The following is a 24,089-nucleotide window of genomic DNA, read 5'->3' as shown; positions in this document are numbered from 1 at the left end:
TACTGTGGAACTTTCTCACAGTGATGTTGGGGTCTGGGTCCCTGTGATCCTCTTTTGTTTTTTCCTCCCATTCTGCCCAAAGCCTCAGAGCGGGCCTGAGTCTTTTGGTTAGAGGTCCTACTCCTTGATTCTTTTCGTTTTGAGTTTTATTCTGCGCAGCATTCTTGAGTGGCATCCTTGTATGCCACCTCCAGGTCAGAACTTTAGTTCTTTAAATAGCTCATCTCTGTCTGAGCCCTTACCATGGCCAGGGATACCAAAACAACTGTCCACTGGCATCTCAAACAAGCATTAATTAGCATACAGTGGCATACATTTGAGTACAGCTGTAAGCACGCGTTCTGGTGGCTACATGTGGACTGTAGCTACACTATGTCTTCTGGTGTGGATTCAGGTTCCACTATATGCCCAACAGAGTTTTCAGCTGTCTACCATCCCAGAGGCGATAAAGGGTTATTTTGGCCTTCATTACCCCTATCAAACCGAATGCTACCTTGATCACCTTACTTTCATCTGCGTGATCCAAAAGCAAGCTTGGTGCCCACCTGTAGTCGGCACTTCTGACACTTTGTGAGAACCTTTGCCAAATAATGTTTGCAATGTAGAAGCTATCTGATCCTGATATAGGTAAGCCTGTGCCTATGTGGTGAAGTGACCTGTGCTTCTGAGGATGTTCTCAATGCCTTTAGTGTCACCGGTTAGTGACCGCAAGCCCCTGCAGACCAGAACCTTTGGCCCAGTGTTCTGAAGAAGGTAACTTTTTGATGAATTCTTTAGCTGAGAATTTCTGACAATGCATTATACATAGTTTGTACACTGCTTCCCTACTTCTATTGGCAGGTAAGTCAAGTAGAAATGTCTTCAGACAACGTCAAAGGTTTTGTCATACCTCAGCTGCCCACTGTCTGTAACGTGCCCTGTGTTTTTTTTTAGCACAAAACAGCCACTGGTAGGTGCCTAGTGGCAGATTTTGAGTTTCTCTGTGCAGCTTTGCTCCATTACTCATTGGCTTGCGTGTGTGTGTGTGTGACTCGCGGTGTTATGGGCCCCACCAATGAGTAAGAAATATTTGCTCCTGAGTTAATTGAGATGAGTATTGAGGGTTGTTGGAGAGCCGCGCTGGATCAAAGGCTGACCAATCAGAAGAGGCTGCTACAGGGCTGCTTTAACTAACTTCAGAATAATAAGTTCTAAATCTACTTTCCTGTAATAGTTATAATAAATCCGACCTTGACAAGTTGTTGGATTTATTTTAACCATTATTTCATACTTTAAATGATCTTGCTAGCTGGATTCAATCAAAAGTTAGACTTTATTAAGTTTAATAAAGCATTCTCATGTTAGCCTTTGGGGCTAGCAGCATACAATGGGGAAAAACGATGTTTGCTGTTTTTCCCTGTCAGGGCATATAAAACATATTTTATAATGTCCCTGCTTTTTTTAACAAAGCATCCCACCCATGAGTCACGTTGGGCAAACCTTAGTGGTGACTTATATGTAATAACATTTTAGTTTTGGACTTTGAAAGTACTTTTAATTCCCAAGTATAATATGGACATAGTTTTATTTTAAAACCAGCATGCAAGGCAGGCCTGGCTTTAAAATAACACCACACATCCCAGCAGTACACACTTAAGTGAATTAAGTCCACTAGGGTCTGGAAACCTACGTGCCCTACCATATACTAGAGACTTACATGTAGGCAGTCTTGGCCAATTTGAATTATACCAATTAACATATACCTTTTAAGGATAGAGCACTGGCCCTGGGCCTGGTTCACAGAGCCGAGAGCTCTTTCAGAGTCAGTAACCACCACCACCATCAGTCAAAAAACAGGGGTGATCAGGGCAAAAAGGATTACTTTCCTACAAATAACACCAAGAAGCACAAAGTGCCAATGAGAGTAGATGGTCACTGTAGACTTGGAGCATCGTGCAGTTTGACACTTACCGCAATGGAGTGTGGGTCGGATACACCAATCAGGCTTGTCCTGAAAAAAGATTTTACTTTCTGACTATAGTTCATTAAGTCCCAATCTACCACATAAGTACACTTTTAACACCTTGAATGCTACAGCAATTCCTGCTCAGTGCTGAAGTCTTCAGATTTACATTGTTCATGACGAGCTCAGCTCGTCATAAGCACACGACCAGTGTACTGCATGACGAGCTGAGCTCGTCATGAGCAGGAAAGGGGTTAAAGACCCCAGGACATCAGTGGAGGCACTTAAAGTCTTAGAGAATGTCAGACAGAGGCCACCAGCAGGGTCCAATTGAGGTTCCAATTGTCACTGATCAGCTATGCAGTTGCAGGAAAAGGCCTCTTCTTGTGTCCCTGCAGCTTTATCAGGAGGTCAGCCATATGACCCTTGGAGGCCACTTCTTTGTATCTGGTACAAGCGAGAGCAGGTCTAGTCATCGGGGTGTTCTCAAGTCGCAGACAGCAGGTTCAGTCCTCTTATGATTTTTCTAAGATCCATGAGTGTTCTGGAGGTGCCTGGCACAAGCTTGTGGGTTGGATAGACTCCTGGGCACGCCCTAACCAATTGGGTATAGGTTCCTGGGGCCATCCCTACCCACTATGGGCATTTTCAAGATAATGAAAGTCTTTGGCCACACAAGTAGGACTCCAGGAGCTGGGGTGTGCATGGTAATCTCTGTGTACTCCCACATCTAACACTAAAATCTAGTTCCTGCCAGCCACTGTACCCACAAAGAACCCAGAGACAGAAGTCTGGTAGTACAAAAGAGGGTTCATCAACAACCAGCCAATGTGTATATTGTTATGGCATCCTGGTACCCTTCCTTTCAGTGTACCCCCAGTGTTATATGAAAACCACAACAACAGAAGTCTAGTAGGTCAAGCAGGGTTCATCAGCAACCATACACTGGATATGCAAGAACTGTCTTGCCAACCTCTTCTCTACCTTTCGAGGTCACCCCACAGTGTTACATGTAAGCCCAGCAGACCTGTCAAGGAGGATTTAACACCCAAGCAGGATTTGACACTGTAATGTCAAAAAGGATGCTCACTGCCTTCACCCTGCATACTCAGTAAGATTCAGAGGAGCCAATTCTGCCCATTCGGGTCAACCTATTGTTTGCTCATGGGAAGCATTTCAGACCTTTTCCACATATATTCAATTGGTAATCCTTGGCTGGGGGAAGTTATGCTATTACAAATGAGCCCCCAGGAACTTCAGGCAGAAAAAATGTAACTTTGCAAAAGTTAATTTTCCTTAATATTTATTACACATCCAAATCCACCATTGAATTGAACTTTTAATAGCTATTAAAATAGTTGCCTAATTCTTTTCTAGCCTGCCCAAGATACAGCATTAGGATTTTAATCTGGACTCTGGTTTTCTGTATAGGAAAGCTCGGCCTGCCACAGTGAAAACAGCTTTGGGTGGTAGTCACTATAAGGAAACATTAACACTAAGTTGCTAATTATTATTCTTTTAAATAACATCCACCCTGCCTTTTGGACTACAAGACCTACATAGGGGTGACTTATTATTATTAAAAAGAGACATTTTTACCTGTCAAAAGGGTTTCTTTTGACAGGTTGAATTGCAGTTCTTACATCGCATAGAGTCAAACTACAATGGTAGGTCTGAAACCATGTTCTCACTTCCACTGGAATGGATGGCACAATAGGTGTTGCAGTACACTAGTGGCATTTAACTTCCAGGCCCTGGGTACATCTACTACCATATTTTAGGGACCTATTTTGCACCATGCACTGGTCACGAAAAGAAAACAAAATCTATTTTGCACTTCTTAGTAAGTACTATTTCCTCAACTACACTGGAATGAATGACCCAATTGTGACAATATTAAAGTAATTCTAGAGCACAGTTATGTTATTTTATGTTAATTGGGTTTTGACATAGCACGCGACTTGTCCCTGAAGGGACATCTCAGCGCATTAGCGGGTAGGAAATGAGAGGGTGTAATGAGATCAGCTTGCTAGAACAGCCATGTTTTGAGATGTTTTTTAAAACCAGAAAAGCTAGAAGATGTACGAATAAACAGCAGGAGTGTTTTCCATTGAAGCGTGGCAAGATAAGAAAATGCCCAGCCTCTTTATTTTGACGTGCAAATGCATCGAGGGTGTAGCAGAAGTTGATTTTTTGAGCAGTTTTCCCAGTTTCCTGCTGCCTGCCTCTGGGGTGGGGGGGCGGAGACTCCATTTCCCGACACCACTAAGTGGCGCGCACGCCGCTTCGGTCCGCGCCAAGAGACGCTTTTACACCGGCCAGGGTTCCCGCCGCGCGGGCGCGCGTGGGTGGGTCAGGGCCAAGGGCGGGCCCGTTTGTGCCCGGCTGAGGCTGGGCTGGGCCCATTCTCTTGGCCTGCCCTTGGAAATCATTCATTTCGTCATTGGAGCACCGCCGTCTTCACCATTTTGCACTCCTGACCAGCTGTAGCATCCCCAGTCGCTGAGGATAAGGTAGGAAGGTGTTTGGTCTTACCATATTTACACCTGCATATGTATTAATTACGCGGACTGTACGGGAGTTGCACTTTGAGGTATTCTGGTCTCATTACTTGTCAAACTTATAACTGAGTCTGCTATATTTACTACATTTTTCAGAGGAACACCAGAGCAACAACCCGCCAGCCAACTAAGTACTTTAAACTGCAAACAACTAGATTTATTATGGTTAGGCGTAAGGTGACAGTAGCCCCTGGGAGGGCCGCAATAGGCACCTCCTCCTCAGTGACCACTGTGGTTTCGTTCCTCCAGTGTGTTGCAGCAGTCATGGACAAGGAGATCTAGCTGGTTAATCGGCGTCTCTCCAGTTCTCCTGTGACTGCCCCACCCCCTATGCACGCAGACACACACGTATCACTGGTTAGCGCTGACGACGATCCCCTCTTTCCTCAGAACAACACTGGGCTGCACGGCATTAGTGGACAACTTGATATTCCACAGCCCAACGTCAACCCCTTTCTCCTGCCATTATTATTAACACCCATGGGGTATTGAAGCAAACTCGATTCAAGGGCAAGCAGCAAGTGGCGCCGGTGTCTAACCCCCAGCAAGTATATGGTAACATCAAAAGTATCCAGGCAAGGGAGCCTATTAATGGTTGAGCCAGGTGGTTCCGGGGCTGGGACTGGGACAGGCACCAAGAGGAAATCCCAAACAATGGGGTGCAAAGCCAAATTATCAAAACTTAACCCGCTCCCCAAAGACCCTGGTATCACGCCAACATTGTCCAAGTTAGATTTGATGGGTGCACTGGAATCCTTCCAGACAACGTTAAAGAATTTGTCAGACTCGAAACTGGCCCCAATTATCTGTCGTCTGGCATCGATTGAAAAGAGTCTGTCGGACCTTAATTGCCTTGCTCCCCCTGCTTCAACTGGAGGGCCAGTTGTCCGACCAGGGCAAAGCACCCTATCACTTACCACCCACTTGGACAGCTTGCCCACAATTATTAGGGGTCAGCCCCAGTAGAGACAAGTATCACAAAATCATCCAGCGCCTATTTACAATGGAAATCATAACCCATGAGGCAGATTGACTACGGAGTCCCAGTTACAGGAAGAGATCCACCCAACAGGGGTACGACCACAGAGGGGAGGGGAAGTCCACATCCAGCGTCTTTCCGTTATTCACTTGCCAGCGGAATCTAACCCTTATGGAGTGGTACTGGGGAACGTGCCAACTCTTGCACGGGGCACAAAGGAGGATTTTCCCCAGTTAAAGAACAAAGTCCTACACTGGTTATCGCATAACACATCATTAGGAATAAGGGTGGAGAAAAATATCAATATGGTGCAAAGAGTGAGTTGGATCGGTAGCTCACACAAATCATACACTGGGGATTGTGTCATTGTAAATTTCAACAGGCCTCATTTAGAAGAGAGAATCTTGTTTTCAGATCCATATCTCTCCCCCTTTTGATCCAAGTTGACCATCATGGCCTTACCACTTGGGTTTTTCTATAAACCAGACCCAGCAGGATGTGGGTGTAATCACAAGAACTTTGCCGACATAGTCCCTTTTGATGGCCCTATGCAGAGAACTTTAACCAACAGGGACATTCATTCGAATTTGCTCCAACCTAATTTATCCTGATCGGATGCCCATGCCTCGGCAGGATCTTGGTCCACCACCTCTGGAGCTGTTTAATAGATATACCTCCCTGACCACACTGGATGATTGTGACTGACTGGGTTGTTTACCACCGATGCACACAGTGAATCTTACAATTCATCAGGACTCTTCAGGGAAAAGCCTTGGGGGTTTGCAGGTATATGACCATAATGTTATATCCTGGAATGTTGCAGGGTTGGCTAATACGTTTTATGACCCATTGTGGACTGTATTTATGAAACAATTTTCTGTGATTTATTTGCAGGAAACATGGTTAGCAGATTGTAATCTATTTATGGAGGGTTATAAATCATTCTTTGTTCCGGCTTCCCCATCCACGGCGGGCAGACCCAAGGGTGGTCTGGTTATTTATATTTCAGTAGCTGTAGATTGCCATATACAGGTTTTGCCTCCACCGAGCCCATGTATACAACTCTTGGTGTTAAGAAAAGGATCCAACAATCTGTGTCTCATCAATTTTTATAACTCTGCATCAAATCTTAATGGATGGTGTAACATCACCCTGTTGGGTTCTTTTTGAAGGCAACTCTGTACAGATGAACCTCAAAACTTCATGATTGCAGTGGACTTTAACTTACATTTATGTGGAGACTCCAGGGTGTCAAGATCGGCCGACCTAGGTTGCTCTCGTGTGAGGGGAATCCATTTAAACACTCTGCCCAGGGGAATGTTATGAACACCCTCCTAGATGAAATTGATCTAATGTCCCGTATGACACTAATTGATCCTCATAGTAAGGCAGCCACCCTTTCTTTCAAAGGGAGAGGTGGTGGAACAATTATCGAATACATATTAATTTCATCGCACTTACAATCCTCCTTTCCTGGGTTTACTATACAAGATAGTCTCTTTAGTGACGACAATCCCTTGTGTGACAAATTTCGTTGACCATTACGGACACGTAAAAGGGGAGTTGAGCAAAATGGGTTAATGATACCAATAGACGGTAGAAGAAGTCTAAAGTGGACACAGATCTCCCCGGATGCCTTCTATAAAATGGTTACATACATCGCCCAGCGAACTAAGTATCTGTACTTCACTGCACTCTCCCCCGGGGGAGGTCATTAGCACTTTTAACAGTATTTCTGTTAGAGTAAGCAAGCTTTTAAGCGTCTCGGCCCGCAGAACTATCTCCCAGACCCCCGGTTAGACTCTTCCTGCTCATTGGCAGCAAGAAAGTTGCGGGATGCTCTTAACAGGAGCCCTAGAAGTCAGACCCTGGTTAAAGCATGTCGCAAAGACTACAAGCTGAAACTGGGTAAGCACAAGTCAGCTCTAAAGTAGAAAGCACGGAGGGAGCTGACGGAGGCAAGCACATTCAGAAATTGCTTTATATTTTGGAACATTAGTTAAAGACCCTTTTTAGAGCTTGTAGAAAGCAATGCAATAGGTGCGCATATCACAGAGGATGAATGGGTGCTCCATTTTAAAACTATGTTTGAGAGCCCGCCCGAGCTGATCTGTCAGCCAGGTCGCAAGGTAGCTACCCCCGCATTGATCATCGTGGTGGGGAAGTCGAGGGGGAATTGCCGGGCTTACAAGCAATAAGGCTCCAAGACCTGATGGCACCCCCCCGGACCTCTTCAAATATGACCCCTCTTTCTGGGCCCTGGTACTTGCTGCCATATTTAATGCGGGTGCAAGGACCGGATGCCCTGAGCCTTGGGCTACATCGACCATAGTGCCAGTTTTTAAAAAAGGCGACCGGGATAGCACACACTGCTGCAGACCAATATCGCTATTGGATTCAGTTGTCAAAGTGGTGGGTCATGTGCTTTTAGATAGGCTGACTAGCTGGGCTGAGGAACATGATATATTATCTAACGTACAGTATGGGTTTCGCCCAGGCCGATCCACGGGGGCTCAGTGCCTCAACCTTACAATGATTCTCAGCAAATACACGGTTGCATGCTCCAGTACCATTTATCTCGCTTTCATGGACCTATCCTTTGCGTTTCGTCGCATGAATAGGACCAAATTGTGGCAGTCCATGAAAGACTTAGGGGTAGACAACAACATCGTCCTCTTCCTAGAAGACCTCCACTGAGCAACCAAGGCTAACATTAGATTCTCGTAGGACCTACGTGTGTCACAGAATTTTAATATTTAAAGGGGTGTACACCAAGGGTGTATTCTGGCCCCTTTTTTAAATCTTTATATTAATAACTTAGATAAAGCCCTTCTAGCAACAGGGGTCGACTTCCTGCATGTAGGCTGATGTGGACCCCCCATATTATTCTATGAGGATGATGTAGTACTTATATCTAGGACCGCTAGGGGGTTACAAACCCTAGTTGATGCCTTTTCCGCCTTTATGGCAGATCGGGACTTATACATTAATAACTCAAAGTCTTATATCATGCAAGTGGGGAGATGCTAAAAAAAATGGTTCCAATTCAGGGTAGGTTTGGCCAAGGTACCCAGTACAGACGTCTTTTCATATTTGGGGGTTGTGTTGGACGACCATATGAAATGGGGCCCACTCAAACAAAGAAAGAAGGGGGACCTGGTGCGGGTGAATGCGGCCATTTTTAACTTTGTATCTAAGCTGGGAAACAGACCCATAGCAGCACTGATGAAGATTTATCAAGCTAAGAGTGTAGCGATAGCCTCCTATGGAAGTGAAATATGGGCGCATGTTACCACAGATGATCTCCATGTAATTGAGAACAGCTTTCTGAAGCGTTTATTGGGTGTTCCCCGTGGACTATCTAACTTGGTGGTACACGAGGTAATAGGGGTGCCTTATTTAAGTGACATCTTGGCACATTTTCTGGTTACAAACCTGGTTGAGCGAGGGATTCTCATTGAGCCAGTCGATCCTTAAAGAGTGCATGACCCTTGATCATGCGCTCAGATACATCAAGCGTAGCTTTGAAAGGTTAGGACGAGTTGAACTGTATACCAATCCTGAAGCAATCCCCAAACAGGATGTGGAGATAACAAGGGAGTCCTTTGGCAGTTTAAGGAAACTGGAGAGGGAAGAGCTGGAAATATGCAAACCAAGTGTCCGTAAATTTCTATTGCTAAAGACAACATCACTAGCTGTGCCTTACCTCCTGGGGTTATTAACTATTTATGAAAAAATGTTATTGACCAGGTTTCGCCTGGATCTCTTTCACCTCCTGCTTGCCATACCAAGGGGGAGCAATAGAAGGCAGATGTTAGCACCCTGTGGCTGCGACAGAGAGTCTCCACAGGATACTTTGAACTATTTTCTAAATTTTATGAGGTTCCCCGGAAGTTTTTTATTGTGCCGATTTTAAAGAGGATGAATTTTAAACATGCTCGCCCAGCTCTCCTGTACTTTCAACTGTTGAACGAAAATTGTCTTTTTTTTGTTCTTGGCTACTTGAAATCTGCAGTGAAGTCTAGGGCTTGTCTTGATTAAACATTAATAAGGGTCATAGTTTAAGTCCACTTTTAAAATACATACAGCTATCAATTTTGTTGGGGGGTTTAACGCACGAATCATGATTGTTGGTAGGATAGGATAGGATATACGTTTATAAAGCGCGCAAATGCGACAGCGTCTTGGCGCTAGTGTAAGTGGGAGGAATATCACGTGGTTACCAGGCTATATTGGTGAGAACAGCCAGGTTTTTAGATCCTTCCTAAAAGATAGATGGTTAGGCTGCAGTCGCATGGCAGTTGGCAGTTTGTTCCACAGCTTAGCTGTACGGTGGGAAAATGTTCTTCCACCCCATCTCACTCTCCTAATGTTGTCTACTTGCATGAGACAGGCATTGCTAGACCTTAATGTCCTGGCAGGGATATAAGGCCTAAATAGTCTCTGCATCTCCTTGGCCCCTCCCCATAATACACTTTATGAATAATACATAAGGCCTTGAATTCCACCCTTTGCTGTAAGGGGAGCCAGTGGAGAGCTCTGATTCCCTTAGAAATTAAACTGCCTTTGGGAATGTTTAACAGCAGCCTAGCAGCTGCATTTTGCAAGGACTGTAATTTGTTCCTCTGGGCTTTATCAATTCCCAAAAGCAGCACATTACAGTAGTCCAACTTAGAAAGCAAAAGACCCACTACCACTGTCTTTTGCAGACCCTGGCAAATTAAAGGGAAGATTTTTCTCAGCGTGTTTATAAGGAAGAAGCAGGAGGATGTAAGGCTGTTTACATGAGCTGAACAATTGAGCTGACTGTCAAAAATCACCCCCAGATTTCTAACTTTAGGCACCGGCTTAGGGCATTCCCCTGCACTTGTTGGCCACCATGAGGAGTTCCACAGGGATTATCCATGCCCAAATTCCCTGACTTCCGTCTTATCTGTATTGATTTTTAGGAAGCTATGGTTCATCCAGGTCAGAATCTCCAAAAGGCACCCATGGAACCTAGCAGCAGTGTCCTCAGGTTGTTTAGCCAGCGACCTGATTAACTGAGAATCATCTGCATAGGATACCATAGCGAAACCGTGCTTCCTGACAAGTCTAGGCAATGGGGGTGACATAGATATTAAAAAGCATCTGTGAGAGTGCTGATCCTTGAGGAACGCCACAAGGGAGACCAAAGTCATCTTATTGCAATCCCTCCCAATGCAGTCTTTGTTCTCTTCCTTCAAGGAATGATGCAAGGAGAGCCAAGGCTGAACCCCCAATGCCAATGTCCTGTAGCCGTTGGACTAACACCGCATGATTAACGGTGTCGAAAGCTGCCGACAGATCTATAAAAAAGGGGAATCGCTTTGCCCCCTCTGTCGACAGTGTTCCTGATCTCCTCAGTTGCTACCGTAAGGGCAGTTTCTGTAGAATGATGAGATCTGAAACCGTGTTGGGTCGAATCCAGCAGATTTTTAGTATCAAGGTACTCTGTTAGAGTCTTGTTCAATGCGTTCTCCAGAACTTTAAATGCTATGGGAAGGCCCGCTATTGGGCGATAGTTTTTAAGTCCTGAAGGGTCCAAGGTGGATTTCTTCAGAATAGGTCTAATTATCGCTTTCTTCCAAGCAGTGGGGTATTTCCCAGACTCTAGCACCTGATTAATCAGAGGTGTTAATTGACTTCCGATTTTTCTAGCCGCTAAATGCATAATTGTTGGGGGACAGGGGTCAATGAGGGAACCTGATTTTATCAAAACTAGTATGTCAGAAATCTCCTCGTTTGTGGCTGCAGGGAAGCTAACTAGGCTGGAATGAACTGGTTCTACCTCAGTTTGTAATTCGTTATCTGTGTCTATACGACTCTTCAAGAGGTCATCATAGATAAGGTGGACTTTATTTTGAAAGTATGTGGCCAGGTTGTTACACATATCTTGGTTCGGCTGAAACTTATCAGCTTGCTGAGGTTTAGATAAAAGTGTAATTGTCTTCAACAATTCTTTGGCAGAATTACCAGCTTTCTCTATCTTATGTATGTAAAACAGCTTTTTTGTCCTGATGATTGCCTCCTTATACTGTATAAGGGCCAGTGTATATATCAATTTACTGTCCTTATTGTAGTTTTCCCTCCAGAGTCGTTCCGCTCTCCTGCAGCTGACTTTCAAGCCCTTCAGCTCTAGGGTGTACCATGGTGCCGAGGGCTTGAGCCTCCTGGCCATCACCAATTATTTTGGGGCCACAATATCTGCTGCTGACAGAAGCCACTGAATAAAGGCTGCTACTGCCCTGTCATTGGTCTCACCTGCCCAACTCAGTGGTTGACCCAGCGCAGATTCTAAATCATTTGTTTGGACCCTATTCCAGCATCTGATTTTTGATTTCACTGCAACATTCTGCGTATGACGCCCAGGCAAAAAAGTATTAAACTTAAAATAGACTGCTTTGTGATCTGACCAAGGGATGGCACTAACCTTGGTCACATTGATATCTACACTATTATAGAAAATGCCATCCAGTGTGTTGCCCATCTGATGGGTGGGTTCCATAACCAGTTGGTCAAAACCGAAAGCTTCCATATTATCTAGTAGTCTTCCAGTATCAGTATTATTGGCTAGTTCAAGAGGACAGTTGAAGTCACCGAGAATAATCATGGAATCAGAGTCAATGCAAGATTCCATATGTGTCATCAAAGCTTGTGAAAAAGCAGCTCTGGGCCCCATGGACGATAAATAAGAAGTCCCTGGAGCTTCCAAAGGTTATGTACTTTTATAGTGAAATAAAGTACCTCTGCTGGTAGGTCTGTAACAGCTTCAATATGCAACTTTATATAATCACGATATACAATTGCTAGCCCCCCTCCTTTGTTGACTTCTCTGCCCTGGAACATCACAGCATATCCCTGTGGTAATGCCATGTTCCAGTCAGGGCCAGAAGCATGATCGGTCCAGGTCTCAGTTAAAAAGAGAATGTCAGGCGTGGTGTTTTGAATCACATCCTCGATTTATGTTTCCCTACTGATCGTACATTTATTAACACACACTGAATCTGCTGTGTTGTAACTTGCATATGTTTCCCGTGTGTGTCGAGGATTAAGGTATTAGATGTCATAACTTTGCCATCACTTCTTTTAAGAGTGGCAGGCAGTACTCCCACCCAAAAATCCCCCTGTTTATGGGCTTGGCCAGATCTATTGGCTCTATCTGCTGATCCAGTGTTGAGGCCAAATGTGCATCTAATGCAAACTACCTGTATACTGCACTTTATCTCAGACTTTTTTTTGTTTGCTGGGAAATTTATTTTAACTGTGATGAATTGTGTCGATCTTATGGTAACTTTTATGTAGTGTTAACTTTTATGGTTTTAATTTTCTGAAACCGAATTAAGTTGAATTGAATTGAATTGACCCTAGATTGCTGTCAGGCAGTTATGGGGTAGGTCTATCCTGGTGATATTTTGGGCCTAATCTTGACCTTGATTTATAGGTGAGGCAAAGGAGTTTGAACAGTGCTGTTTTCTCTATGGGGAGCCTGCGAAGTGCTCTAAGTGTGGGGGCTGTGTCCTGAAGCTGTTGGAAGCTGGTTCATAATGCAGTATGATTTTGTTAGTATGACTGTAACTTTGACTTGCCGGTTACACAAAGATTTCTACAACAAATGTATTAACCCAGTATCGGGGACTTAGGTAATACATGCATTACTGTGGGGCAGGCAAATTTATCCTCTAAGTAATTTCATGATAATTCAAGCCTTTGACCAGTGATTACACATAGCTCTCCTAGCAAGTGCATTAACTATGTGATCCATCTTATCAGTATTATACCTCGAGACTGCAAGCTCCATATCAATGAATTGAGCCTCTATAGTATTTGGTATGTGGCCAAATAAGTAAGCTGGGACAGTTTTACTTTTTTCATTAGCAATTTACTTAGGGAGGCAGATTTTGTTAAAATGATGCATAACTACTACTAGTATGCCATTCATTCATCTGCTCTTGCTCATGGCGCCGCCCTTCACCACGACTGCAGCCACCTTGATTCTGACCTTCATAACACTGCGCCTTATCTTTTCATCAAGAAGTATCTGAGTTCCCTGAGTAGATTACTTTAATTTCCAGTACTGTGAATCACAACACTAAAAAGCTTTAACTGTACTTTAGCTCAAACTGTTGGTTTTGTCAGAGCATGTTTTCTTTAGTGCTAGTTCTTCGTTATAGAGGTCTGTAATGCTTTTGTAGTGATGATAGTTCACACAAAAAACAAACTACCCTAATCTAAAAGTATCTTAAGCTCAACTGTGGCACTTACAGATATCATTCAAATGTAAATAAGGAATGAAAGTGCTGAAATAACACACCACACTAATTTTTTACACATTTTTATTGTAACTACTCATGTAGATTACTGTCACAAATCATTTCACAACTTGTCGTTTCAAATCAAACCATGTGAACAGTTCTCTGAGTCTTTAGAACAAACAAACGTAGGCAACATATAGCCCCGACAGGACCAATGGACTTTATTTGAAATTCAACCTTGTTCGTTAAAAGAAACGTACACGTATCATTTCCTGTGTGTATTGGTTATTGTGTGGTTCTTTGTTCACTGACGTCACTGTGCACACAGTTTGATTTGAAACTATGTGATATGAAATGATTTGTGACATTCATCTACATGAATGATAACAATTAGTAGAAAATTAGTATGGTGATCTACAAATTGGAGAATCACATTAGATGCTGTGTGTTACTTTAGCACTTTCATTCCTTATTTACATTTGAATGATACCTATATGTGCCACTGTTGAGTTTAAACATTCATTCCCAGGTCTTATGGGTTTATGGGCAGCTCTTGTAGCAACATTCCTAATCTAAAAGTAGGTCAGCTTCAAAAAGATTTAATATGGGAATAGTGGTAATAAAATGTTTGGGGTCCATTTACTAAAGTTTGCGTGGCTACTTATACAATGCAATGTAGCACTACGCTTGCAGGCTTTTATAAGGTATGATAAATCGGGCCCTATGTTTCGTGGTGTCTTGCGCAATGCAAGCGCAGAATCTTAGTAAATAGAACCCTTGGCATTAACATTGTGTAGATATTTCTCTCTTTCATGGAACTTTCAATTATAGGTAGTTCTATTACCATGCTCAAAGGTTTTCATTTTATAACAGTAGGAAGGATGAAAAGCGGAGTCGTCCCTTGAGTTTAGGATGATGAAATTATATATCCTGCGCTACTGTGCCAGTGTTAAAGTGTAAAGGGAAAGGACACAATCGGGGCACAAGGCGGGGGTACATGCAGGTAAACGGCGTCTACCCACTATTTTCATAGGGTGGACGCCATTCCCCTTGCCAAGAAGTTAGGCCTCACAGAAATATGTTGAATTTGTCCCAGTGTAAGACACCGGGACACGTTCCGCAGCGCCTGTACGTTGTTTCCTTTCCATTCCCAGCAGAAATGTGCAGGCAGTGAGGGAGCCTTTTTTCACCGCCAGCTGGGCCGAAGTTAAGGGGCCATCAGGCCTCCTTTTAAATATATATGCTGACTCGGGCGGCATGGAACCTCACACTTAAATGTACATTTTGCAGTGGGAAACAATGGCACGCAGCTTGCCTTCTCTTCACAGGTACTTAAGAGAGGCATGCTTTTGCCTTTGCTCTGTCCCTATATATTAAATGCAGACACTGTAAGACTGTCGGATGGGTTGGTCTGTCCCAGTATTTACACAAATAATTTAAATAGCACTATTTTATTTCTTTTATAGCGCTATGTCGTGACTCGTGAGGTCATGGTGTCATTTTGCATACTGTCTTACTTGGTCCGTCCCCCCACTTCTTTTTATGGGACTTGTGCCCTGGGCACAATCCTACATATCTTTAGCTGCTGGGGTGGCCGGAAGTGGAGTCTGTTGTAAGGAGCGTTCAGCATATTAGGTTCCTTGTTATAACACTTGAGATGCTTTCAGAATGTTGTCATTTGAACCAGGACAACTGGATGGGAGGCCTCGACTAAAGGGGTCGCTAGGGGAAGTACATCAAGTAAACTCCATAAGTATATCTCATGTTTCCTGTCATTACTTTGAGGAGAGGAAACCGCAACATGGTCCAGACCAATTGGTAGGAAGTGTGTGTGATGTGTATTTAGCCCACACTTTGATGGTACTGGTCCTCACAGTGTTGGTAAACCCTGACAAAACCAGACAAACACAGGGACCGGTCTCCATAGCATGCTTAGGTACTTTTGACCGACTGCATAAAAAATACATAAAAGAGCAAATATATTTGCTTTGGTGTGCCGCATAATGAGATGGAGAGGGAACATCCCATCGCCCTAACCGCACCTAGCATTGGTCTTGTGCTACGAACAGATGGGGTGGCTCATTTGGGGTAATTCACCTCCAGCTGGCTAAGCTGGGAAGCAGCAACCCTTATGATACCGCACCCAAATCCTCTCAGATTTCGTTTGCACCTGCAGAGATCTGTTTCCACGCTGCACTTACAAGTCTGCTGGGACCGATCTGAACGTTCATCCGACAGAAGAACCACCATATAAGATCTTCTTCACCATTAGACATGCAATAGGACTGGACTGTCACAGTGATGGTGACAATTTTCATCGCGTGTTTTTGAAAACAGCTGAGTTATGCTGACTCCAGTTCTGCTGCCCTTGCTCCTGCACTGGCAAGATTGAGCCAGATTACTGAAGAGAAACACGAGTCAAGCCACTCCCGAGATCTGAGCCGGGATGAGAAGGGAGCCTCAGGTGTTCGGGTTTCCAAAACACTAGGATGATGTGCAAGAAAAATGCTGAGTCACCATGAGAGGCCTGACGTGCAGATGAACGAGCGCCTCTTCTTATTGGTGGGTAGCGCTGTCAGTCCCTTTCTCCCACCGCCCCTCCGGATATAAATACAGGCTCCGGGGGTTCTCTCTTCAGACCCAGCTCTGAGTTGTGTTCTTGCTTCAACAGTGTTTGAACGGAACGTGGCTCCTAGTCCAGCGCTCTCCTGAAAACTTTATCCATCTTTCATCCATCTACAAGTACCGCCGACAACCCCACCATCAGCAACGCCATGGAGTCCCAGGTGCGCCAGAACTACAACCGCGAGTGCGAGGCGGCCATCAACCGCCAGATCAACACCGAGCTGTACGCCTCCTACGTCTACCTGTCCATGGTGAGTACAGGCGCCGTCTGTCCGTCTTTACTTTGCAATGTGCGCTCTGTCTGTTCTTACTGCATGTTTAACACCAACCTGTCCGTCTCGTACGTCTACATGTCCATGGTGAGTACAGGCGCCGTCTGTTTGTCCTTCCTCTCCGTAGTGAGTGCAAGTTCTGTCATTCCTGCACTCTCAACACCTAGCTATACGCCTTCTATATCTACCTGTCCATGGCTGGACAAGTCCCCAGAAGTGGGGAGAACTAACAAGGTTAGGCAGTATGCAAGTGAAATCATAACGTGTGCCATCACATTGCAAGTGACATCACAGGAAGTAACCTCACTGGAAGTAACCTCACAAGAAGTGACATCAGATATTAAGAGCCCACACATATGTTTATCAGGTATATCATGATTACATTTAAGCGCATTATGAGATTTAACAAATGAGAATTGGAGTTGGGGTTGTACCAAAAAAGGTGGCGCAATCAGATGCAAAATCTGGGCCTCAACTAATACATTTATTTTTTTAAGCCCTACCACAAAGAAATTGGCAACAAGGAGAAGTATGTTAGTAGATTGTTTATGCTTAATTGGTTGCAAAGTCTCCATTTTAAAATATTTGATTGGGTTAATGCATCGGCTGAAGGTGCCCAGAAAATCTCAGGGATTAGTAATAATGGTGAGATAACTCTGGTGGTTAATGCACTTGCTGGAGAGATCTGTGTTTTGTAAAGTCCAAGATTTGAATCAAAGTAGTAGAGAAGGCAAATGTGTCTCCTCCAAAGCACATCATCTAACACGCAGATGACAGATTTGTATGTTATGTAGATAGTAAAGTGGGTTACTGCTTTTTAACACGGAGATCCTTTTGTTACCTGCAGTTCATAAATTGTAATCCTTCTAAGAGACCACAGTGAGGTATGAAGGACATGTGACTCCTACACCTTGTAATCTACGCTGTCTCATGTAACTCATCTTGTACATTGATGTACACATGTACATGATCTACTGTCAATGTATCATGTGTATGTTACGTAAAGCGCTCTGACACCCTGCATTGAGTTGCATAGTACTATCAAAGAAGTAAAATAGTGCTACTGAAATTGTTATTTGTGTAAATACTGGGAGAGACCAACGCACCAGACATTCTTCCAGTGCATGCATCTCTTATATACAGGGACTGAACAAAGGCAAAAGCTGCCTCTCTTAAGTACTTGTAAAGAGATAGCAATTTGTGTGCCTATGTGACATTTACATTTAAGTGTGAGGTTCCAGGCTGCCTCCAGTCTGGATATTGAAACACAAGGAGGCTTGATGGCCCCTTACCTTCGGCCCAGCTGGAGGTGAAAAAAAAGCTCCCCCGCTGCCTGCACATTGCTGCTGGGAATCGAAAGGAGACAACGTGCAGGCACTGCTGGACGTGTCCCAGTGTCTGAAAATTACACCGGAACAAGTTCAGCATATTTCTGTGTAGCTCAACTTCTTGTTAGGGGGGGTGGCGTCCACCCTATGAAAACAGTGGGTGGATGCCGTGCACCTGCGTGTACCCGCAACTTGTGCCCTGGTCCTTGCTGAGTACAGGCGCTTTCTGTCCTTCTCCATAGTGAGTGCAAGCTGTTAGGCAGTGCATGTGTAGCCCTACGCCTGTCGCTTGTGCAGCCGGTAGGTGCTGTCACCTGTCTCAGACTGCCAGAATGGCACCCACCTTCAGCGGGTATCTCTACACTAGGGGCCATGTAGCTTTGGGGGGTGTGGTGCTTTGTGTGGTGCTTTGACCACCTGCAGCTCCTGTGTAAATGACGTTGGTGGGATGTGTGCACTGAAGTGACATGTTGACACAGGCAGGAGTGCACTGGTGCTGTTTAGTGCTGCTGTTGGCTGACTTTGAGAAGAGTGCCTAGAATAGATCAGCGCCTCACGCATGAACCTGGTAAATATAATTGCTCTGACCGTGTAGGGGTGAGTGGGGTTTGCAACAATGACAAATGGATAAAAACTTGAGAGATGGGTAGTAGTGAAAACTCCCACGGGGGTCAAGCTCGAGATAATCTAGGCCCAGTGGAGTAATTACTGCAGCCCTGGGCAGGAACAGTTACTTCATTATTGCAGTTCAAATCTATAGTTCTAGTTGTACTTTTCTCTCTCCTCCTCCCACCGCAACCCCACTGCCTTAATTATGTTTCTGCAAGTCCACGCCAGCCCTGTACTTCGTGCTTCGTCCATGGAGAGAGGATGATGTAGCCATGGAGGGCCCTAGGTCCTTGCCTCTGTGTCTGCTGCGCCACAGTCGGAGAGCAAAGGCCTCTGATGTGCTTATACTGCATCCGGGTGTGCAGGAAGCAGATCTGTCGTCCTGCCCCGCCTCCATGATGGATTGGGACCAGCACTCCCATCAGTGTCTGCTTGTACCTCCCTCCCTGTGATAGCGTCAGAAAGAAGTGGTATGATTACACCTTCAGAATATATTACAATTTGTGAAAAACTGAAACCCATGCTCAAAACTGTGGGGGCAAATGAGTTGCATGAAATATACGGTGAGACGCCAAACAGAATTATTTTAAGCCCTCCACAAAGTCTGAGAGGAAATACAGTAGTAGATCAGAGGGCAGATTAGGGTCGGAATGCAAAGCCATTAATTTAGTTCATCTTTAGGGGCAGTATACTATTTAGAGACTTAGATTATGAACCTAGCAAGTGCTAAAGAAACTGCCCTTGTAAAGACTGTCCGTGAAACTTAAAAAGGGTAGCTACAGTGAATGCACTAAAGATCCCCATAGGACTCCAACTCACAATGATGCAACTTTTACACTCCTGGTTTTCATTTGTTTTAATTGTTTCAAGGGCATAAGTCCAGTGAGTTCAAATGGACTGAACCAATAGGAAGAGCGATAAGAGTCTATTTTAGTTAAACAAAAATAGGAGATATTGACCCTGAGGAATGAGACGTATTCCAGGTTTCAAGGACACTGCCTTGAGACTACCACCCTGTGACCATTCACTCAATCGATGCTGTGATTGGCTTCTGACATTCTCTCTTATTTTCTGTCTCCAGTCCTACTTCTTTGACCGTGACGATGTGGCCCTGAGCCACGTGGCCAAGTACTTCAAAGAGCAGAGCCACGAGGAGCGCGAGCACGCCGAGAAGTTCATGAAGTACCAGAACAAGCGAGGGGGACGTGTGGTGCTGCAGGATCTCAAGGTGAGTGTATAGGAGGACTGCATTGGTATACAAAATTCATTGCTCATTCTCTCAAATTACATCCAACTGTAAACCTAGTTCTGTGCTTCCGCAATACACCCATTGCTATCTGGTATGGGTCTCAAATACTGAGTGGCCACAATATTGTGACCAAAATATTGGCAGTTAAGTATGTATATATTTTCTATAGCTAACTGTATGGAAGTCTTTCTTGACGATAGAAATAGCTCCAATGTACCTAGATATGGAGTTAAGAATAGTAAATATATACTTACCTATTAGTACTTACCACCTTAATATTTTTGTTTTTGATGTTTTGGTCACGATACTAGGGCCACTGATATTCGATACTCTATGGTTTGGACTACAACTCCGTCATTCCTTTCCTTAGACCTAACCATTAATCAAATTCTAACTTTACCCTGATGCTAACCCTCGACCTAGTACAACTCTACGCTGTACCTTAACAGAAACCTTTGTGCTGAACCTAAATCTAACTTTAATCTTCATGTTAATCCTAAACCTATATCTGATTTTAACCGATATCCCAACCGTAATCATTACATTGACAACTACAAAAATAGTAAATTTACCGCAAAGTTAAATCGACTTCCTTCTATTGAATCCTCAGTGTGGTACATTCTTTTTATTGCTTGCTTTTGTTGTCCTAATATAATCCCTATTGCACTTTGTACCTGCATAGAAGGAATGTACTTGGACCAAGAGAGCCAGAGCGATCTGCCTGGTCACAGGAGTGTCTTCTGTATGTGCCTTTTTGGGATCTTCCATCACCTCTTATGCTAATCCTGTTTCCCTAACTGGTTCTCACCTGAATCCCTCCTCACAACTTCTTCTATGAGCACAGTCACAGCTTGTGGGGAACCAAGCTAAACTAACTCACTCTAAAACTATTACAGAAACCAGACCGTGACGAGTGGAGCAACACCCTGGAAGCCATGCAGGCGGCCCTGCAGCTGGAGAAGACCATCAACCAGGCCCTGCTGGACCTGCACAAGGTGGCCACCGATAAAGTCGACCCCCACGTAAGTATCCATGCGCTCACTTTTCATTAGGACTATGGACTTGGTTAGTGTATGAGTGAGGCAATGCACTTCTCCCCCTTACCCTCCACTGAGCACTGCATTGTCGTTGGGAGACCTGAAGACCCTTCAAAGGACTTCCCAGGTCCAGCTTCCTTCCACCCTACTCTTCTGACCCCGTCACCCGATAGACCCTGAAAGAAGGCACCATCTCCTCGTAGCTTGGTCTAGGAAGCATTTACTGCTTATTGCTGTCAGGTTCTTTCTCCCAGTAAGACACCACACAAAAGGCCTTATTTGGTATATGCCATTGCACCAATGCCAGGGCTGGAGCACCTGTAAGGAAGCCACCTAATGGTTCACTCCAAGGCAAGAAAAATGCCTTTTTTCCTTTGTGTGGAGGAATGCTGCAGTATTAAATCCCAGGACTGTTGTTGGCGTTAACAGCAAGGAGATGACCAATGTCCAGTCACCTCACTCAATCTGTCGCAACCTGAAAACGTCTTATGTAATACATGCCGTGAGGCCAATGACAGACCAGTCTTTTGTTGCCAGCACACTAATAAGCTCCATCTTTTTCAATGCCAGCCAATCCAAGCGACTCTATGCGATGTAAGCTTCAGCATTGTCGCTTAAAAACTAAACTTCATAGGCTTGCACGCTCCCTCCCTCCCCCACCCCACCAAAGTCATTGCAGTGGTCGGTTATCCACAGTACTGGTGGGCTGCCCTGTTTAAAGAAGCTTGTAGGCTATTTACTTATTTATAAGCTCACTGACTCGTCCCCTACCCTTAATCAATTCTTTCCTACATTGGAATTTCAACGCCAGTCCTACTCTTTTCCTTCCAGGTCACTCTGCCATACTTTCAGCCATGTGTTTTCAACCTCTTTCTGTTTCTTGAGTCACACACCCTGGTTCCATCTCTTTTCACAGCTCTGTGACTTCCTGGAGTCTGAGTACCTGGAGGAACAGGTGAAGGCCATCAAAGAACTTGGAGATTACATCACCAACCTGAAGCGCCTGGGCGTGCCCCAGAACGGCATGGGCGAGTACCTGTTCGACAAGCACACCCTGGGGGAGAGCAGCTAAGCCCCCCAAGAGGGAACACCAGCCTGCTGCACCCACTCCACCGAACCTGCATTCTTCCATTATTTACACGACTGTGACATCATCGAAGGCATGTGTGGGACAGGGTTCTTCTATATGTATCCAGGCTACCTGCAGCAGCTGTGCTTGTCAACATGTTTTAAGAAATAAAGGTTTTCAGCATCTTACTCGTCGTGATGGCTTCATACATGGATGGGGGAGAGCAACATGTTATAATGTGTTATTTGTAAGGGACATGATTGCTCAAGGCATGGGTAGATGCTGTGAGTCTAGGGCCTTCACACAGAACTTGTGAGGTCCTTGTACAGGATGCAGAGGGCGTGTAAGAGTCCCGGGCCTTTGGACAGAGGAGAATTAATGGTGTCAGATCTGAAAATAGGAGCCAGGCATCGATATAGAGGCATGTAAAGGTAGAGGGCATAAGTCCCACACATAGTCACAGATGGTGCGAGAGTCCCATGCCTGGATAAAAAAAGAGTTGCAAGCTTCGGTACAGAAGGACTGAGAGACAGCGGAAGAATAATGAGAAAGAGGGCTGTGAAGAGGGAGAGAGAGAGAAAGGGCGAGTGAGAGAAAAATCAGAGGTAAATTAAGCGCACTCGATTAAGAAACAGCAGGCCAAGGGAAGATAAGTGGGCATTAACGAGAGGCCACGGGCTTGGAGGGAGAGGATATGGGAGGGGGGGAGGAGGGAGAGTAAACATAAGCGAGTGTGTGAGGGAGAGTAAATGAGAGGCGGAAAGAAACCGGAGGAAATTACACAAAGGGAAGGGGAAGGAAAGAGACGAGGGAAAGATAACGAGACAGAGAATGAAAGATGAGATGAAGGAAAAAAAGAAAGGTGGTGAAGGGCGTAGCGACTAGCGAGGGAGAGAAAACATAGAAGGGGATAAGAAAATGAGAGAAGAGAAAAGGAGGGTAGAAAGAAAGAAAACAGCAGCATTTCTTATTAACAAGACTGAAAGACAGCTGAAGATTAATGAGAGAGAGGGCTGTGAAGAGGGAGAGAGAGAGAGAAAGGGCGAGTGAGAGAAAAATCAGAAGTAAATTAAGCGCATTCGATTAAGAAGCAGCAGGCCAAGGGAAGATAAGTGGGCATTAATGAGAGGCCACAGGCTTGGAAGGAGAGGATATGGGAGGGGGGGAGGAGGGAGAGTAAACATAAGCGAGTGTGTAAGGGAGAGTAAATGAGAGGAGGGAAGAAGAGAGCGTGAGAGAGAGGGGGAGAGACAGGAGGCGAGAGCATATGGGCATTGCTGTGGGGGGTGGGTGGGCGAGGGAGCAGCAGCATTTGATGTCTGGTGGTGTGAGAGACAAATGTTGGTGTGCGAGGCTTCCTTTCAAGTCGGTTGGGGGGGTGGGGGAGCAGGGGAGCAAGCGAGTGGGTGGGAACGAGCATATGGGGTGTGAGTGAGGCCAAGGCGCGCCTGGTGAAGCTTCACGCTTCAGTAGACAACATGCATTGGGAGAAATCCGCTTGTTCAAGAGGGTTGTTTCAACTACAATAGTTCAGAGCTATAAATAGCTCGACCTAAAAACTGAGATTCACCAGTTATATGTATTTGACCTTGGCATAACTTGCACAGCCATAGATTTCAGATGTCATCACTGATGTAATATGCGAGGTCATTACCGGTGCATCATAGCGGTGAAAATTATACCTATGTATAACTGACTTGTGAGCCTGTCTTGTAATGTCCTTTCAGTGCGGGTCTGCATACTTCAGGGGAGAAGGTGGTTGGATCAGGAATAGCACCACCTGCATTCTTCCACCTCTCTAGAGTCTGTGGAGCCCCAGGAGCAGCGTCGGACTGCCCTTTTATTCCAATGGGCATTTCTCTGGTAGGCTGGACCCATTGGAGGGCAGTTCAGAAAGCCCAGGGCCACTGATAAAGCTTTTTTCAATTTTCCCAGGTCCACGAGATTAATGTGAGAGGCGGGGCTTCAAAACAGAGAAACAGAGACAGCGATGGAGGGAATGGGAGAGACACAGAGGAATAAGAGACAGGAGAGTAGAAGCGAGAAAGGATGGATTGAAAGAGAGAGAGAGAGAGCGATGAGAAGAAGGGAGAAGGTCTGATTTGAGCATTGCTGCCAGGGCTACTTTTGCTTCCACTGTCAGGC

At 44.9% G+C, this 24,089-nt stretch overlaps 1 protein-coding gene across 1 annotated transcript; it reads left to right on the top strand.

Moving 5' to 3' along the window:
• Positions 1–16,384: 16,384 nt before the first annotated feature.
• LOC144770540 (ferritin heavy chain B-like) lies at positions 16,385–22,132 on the top strand. The gene is made up of 4 exons (XM_078655143.1): positions 16,385–16,631; positions 19,671–19,817; positions 20,735–20,860; positions 21,792–22,132. Exons 1-4 carry the CDS (start codon positions 16,530–16,532, stop codon positions 21,945–21,947), a joined length of 531 nt encoding a protein of 176 aa, XP_078511269.1. The 5' UTR covers positions 16,385–16,529; the 3' UTR covers positions 21,948–22,132.
• The last annotated feature ends 1,957 nt before the right edge of the window (positions 22,133–24,089 follow it).

The sequence above is a fragment of the Lissotriton helveticus genome, chromosome 7 (genome assembly GCF_964261635.1).
Source record: "Lissotriton helveticus chromosome 7, aLisHel1.1, whole genome shotgun sequence".
Classification (NCBI taxonomy): domain Eukaryota; kingdom Metazoa; phylum Chordata; class Amphibia; order Caudata; family Salamandridae; genus Lissotriton; species Lissotriton helveticus.
This window is presented reverse-complemented; position numbering and strand designations above follow the sequence as displayed.

What these genes read in the sequence shown, in the direction of transcription:
- LOC144770540 (XM_078655143.1), top strand. Translation starts at nt 16,530, where the DNA reads ATGGAGTCCCAGGTGCGCCAGAACTACAACCGCGAGTGCGAGGCGGCC. An exon ending in CCTACGTCTACCTGTCCATG is followed by an intron (nt 16,632 to 19,670) that starts GTGAGTACAGGC and finishes TTCTGTCTCCAG; the next exon opens with TCCTACTTCTTTGACCGTGA. An exon ending in CCGATAAAGTCGACCCCCAC is followed by an intron (nt 20,861 to 21,791) that starts GTAAGTATCCAT and finishes CTCTTTTCACAG; the next exon opens with CTCTGTGACTTCCTGGAGTC.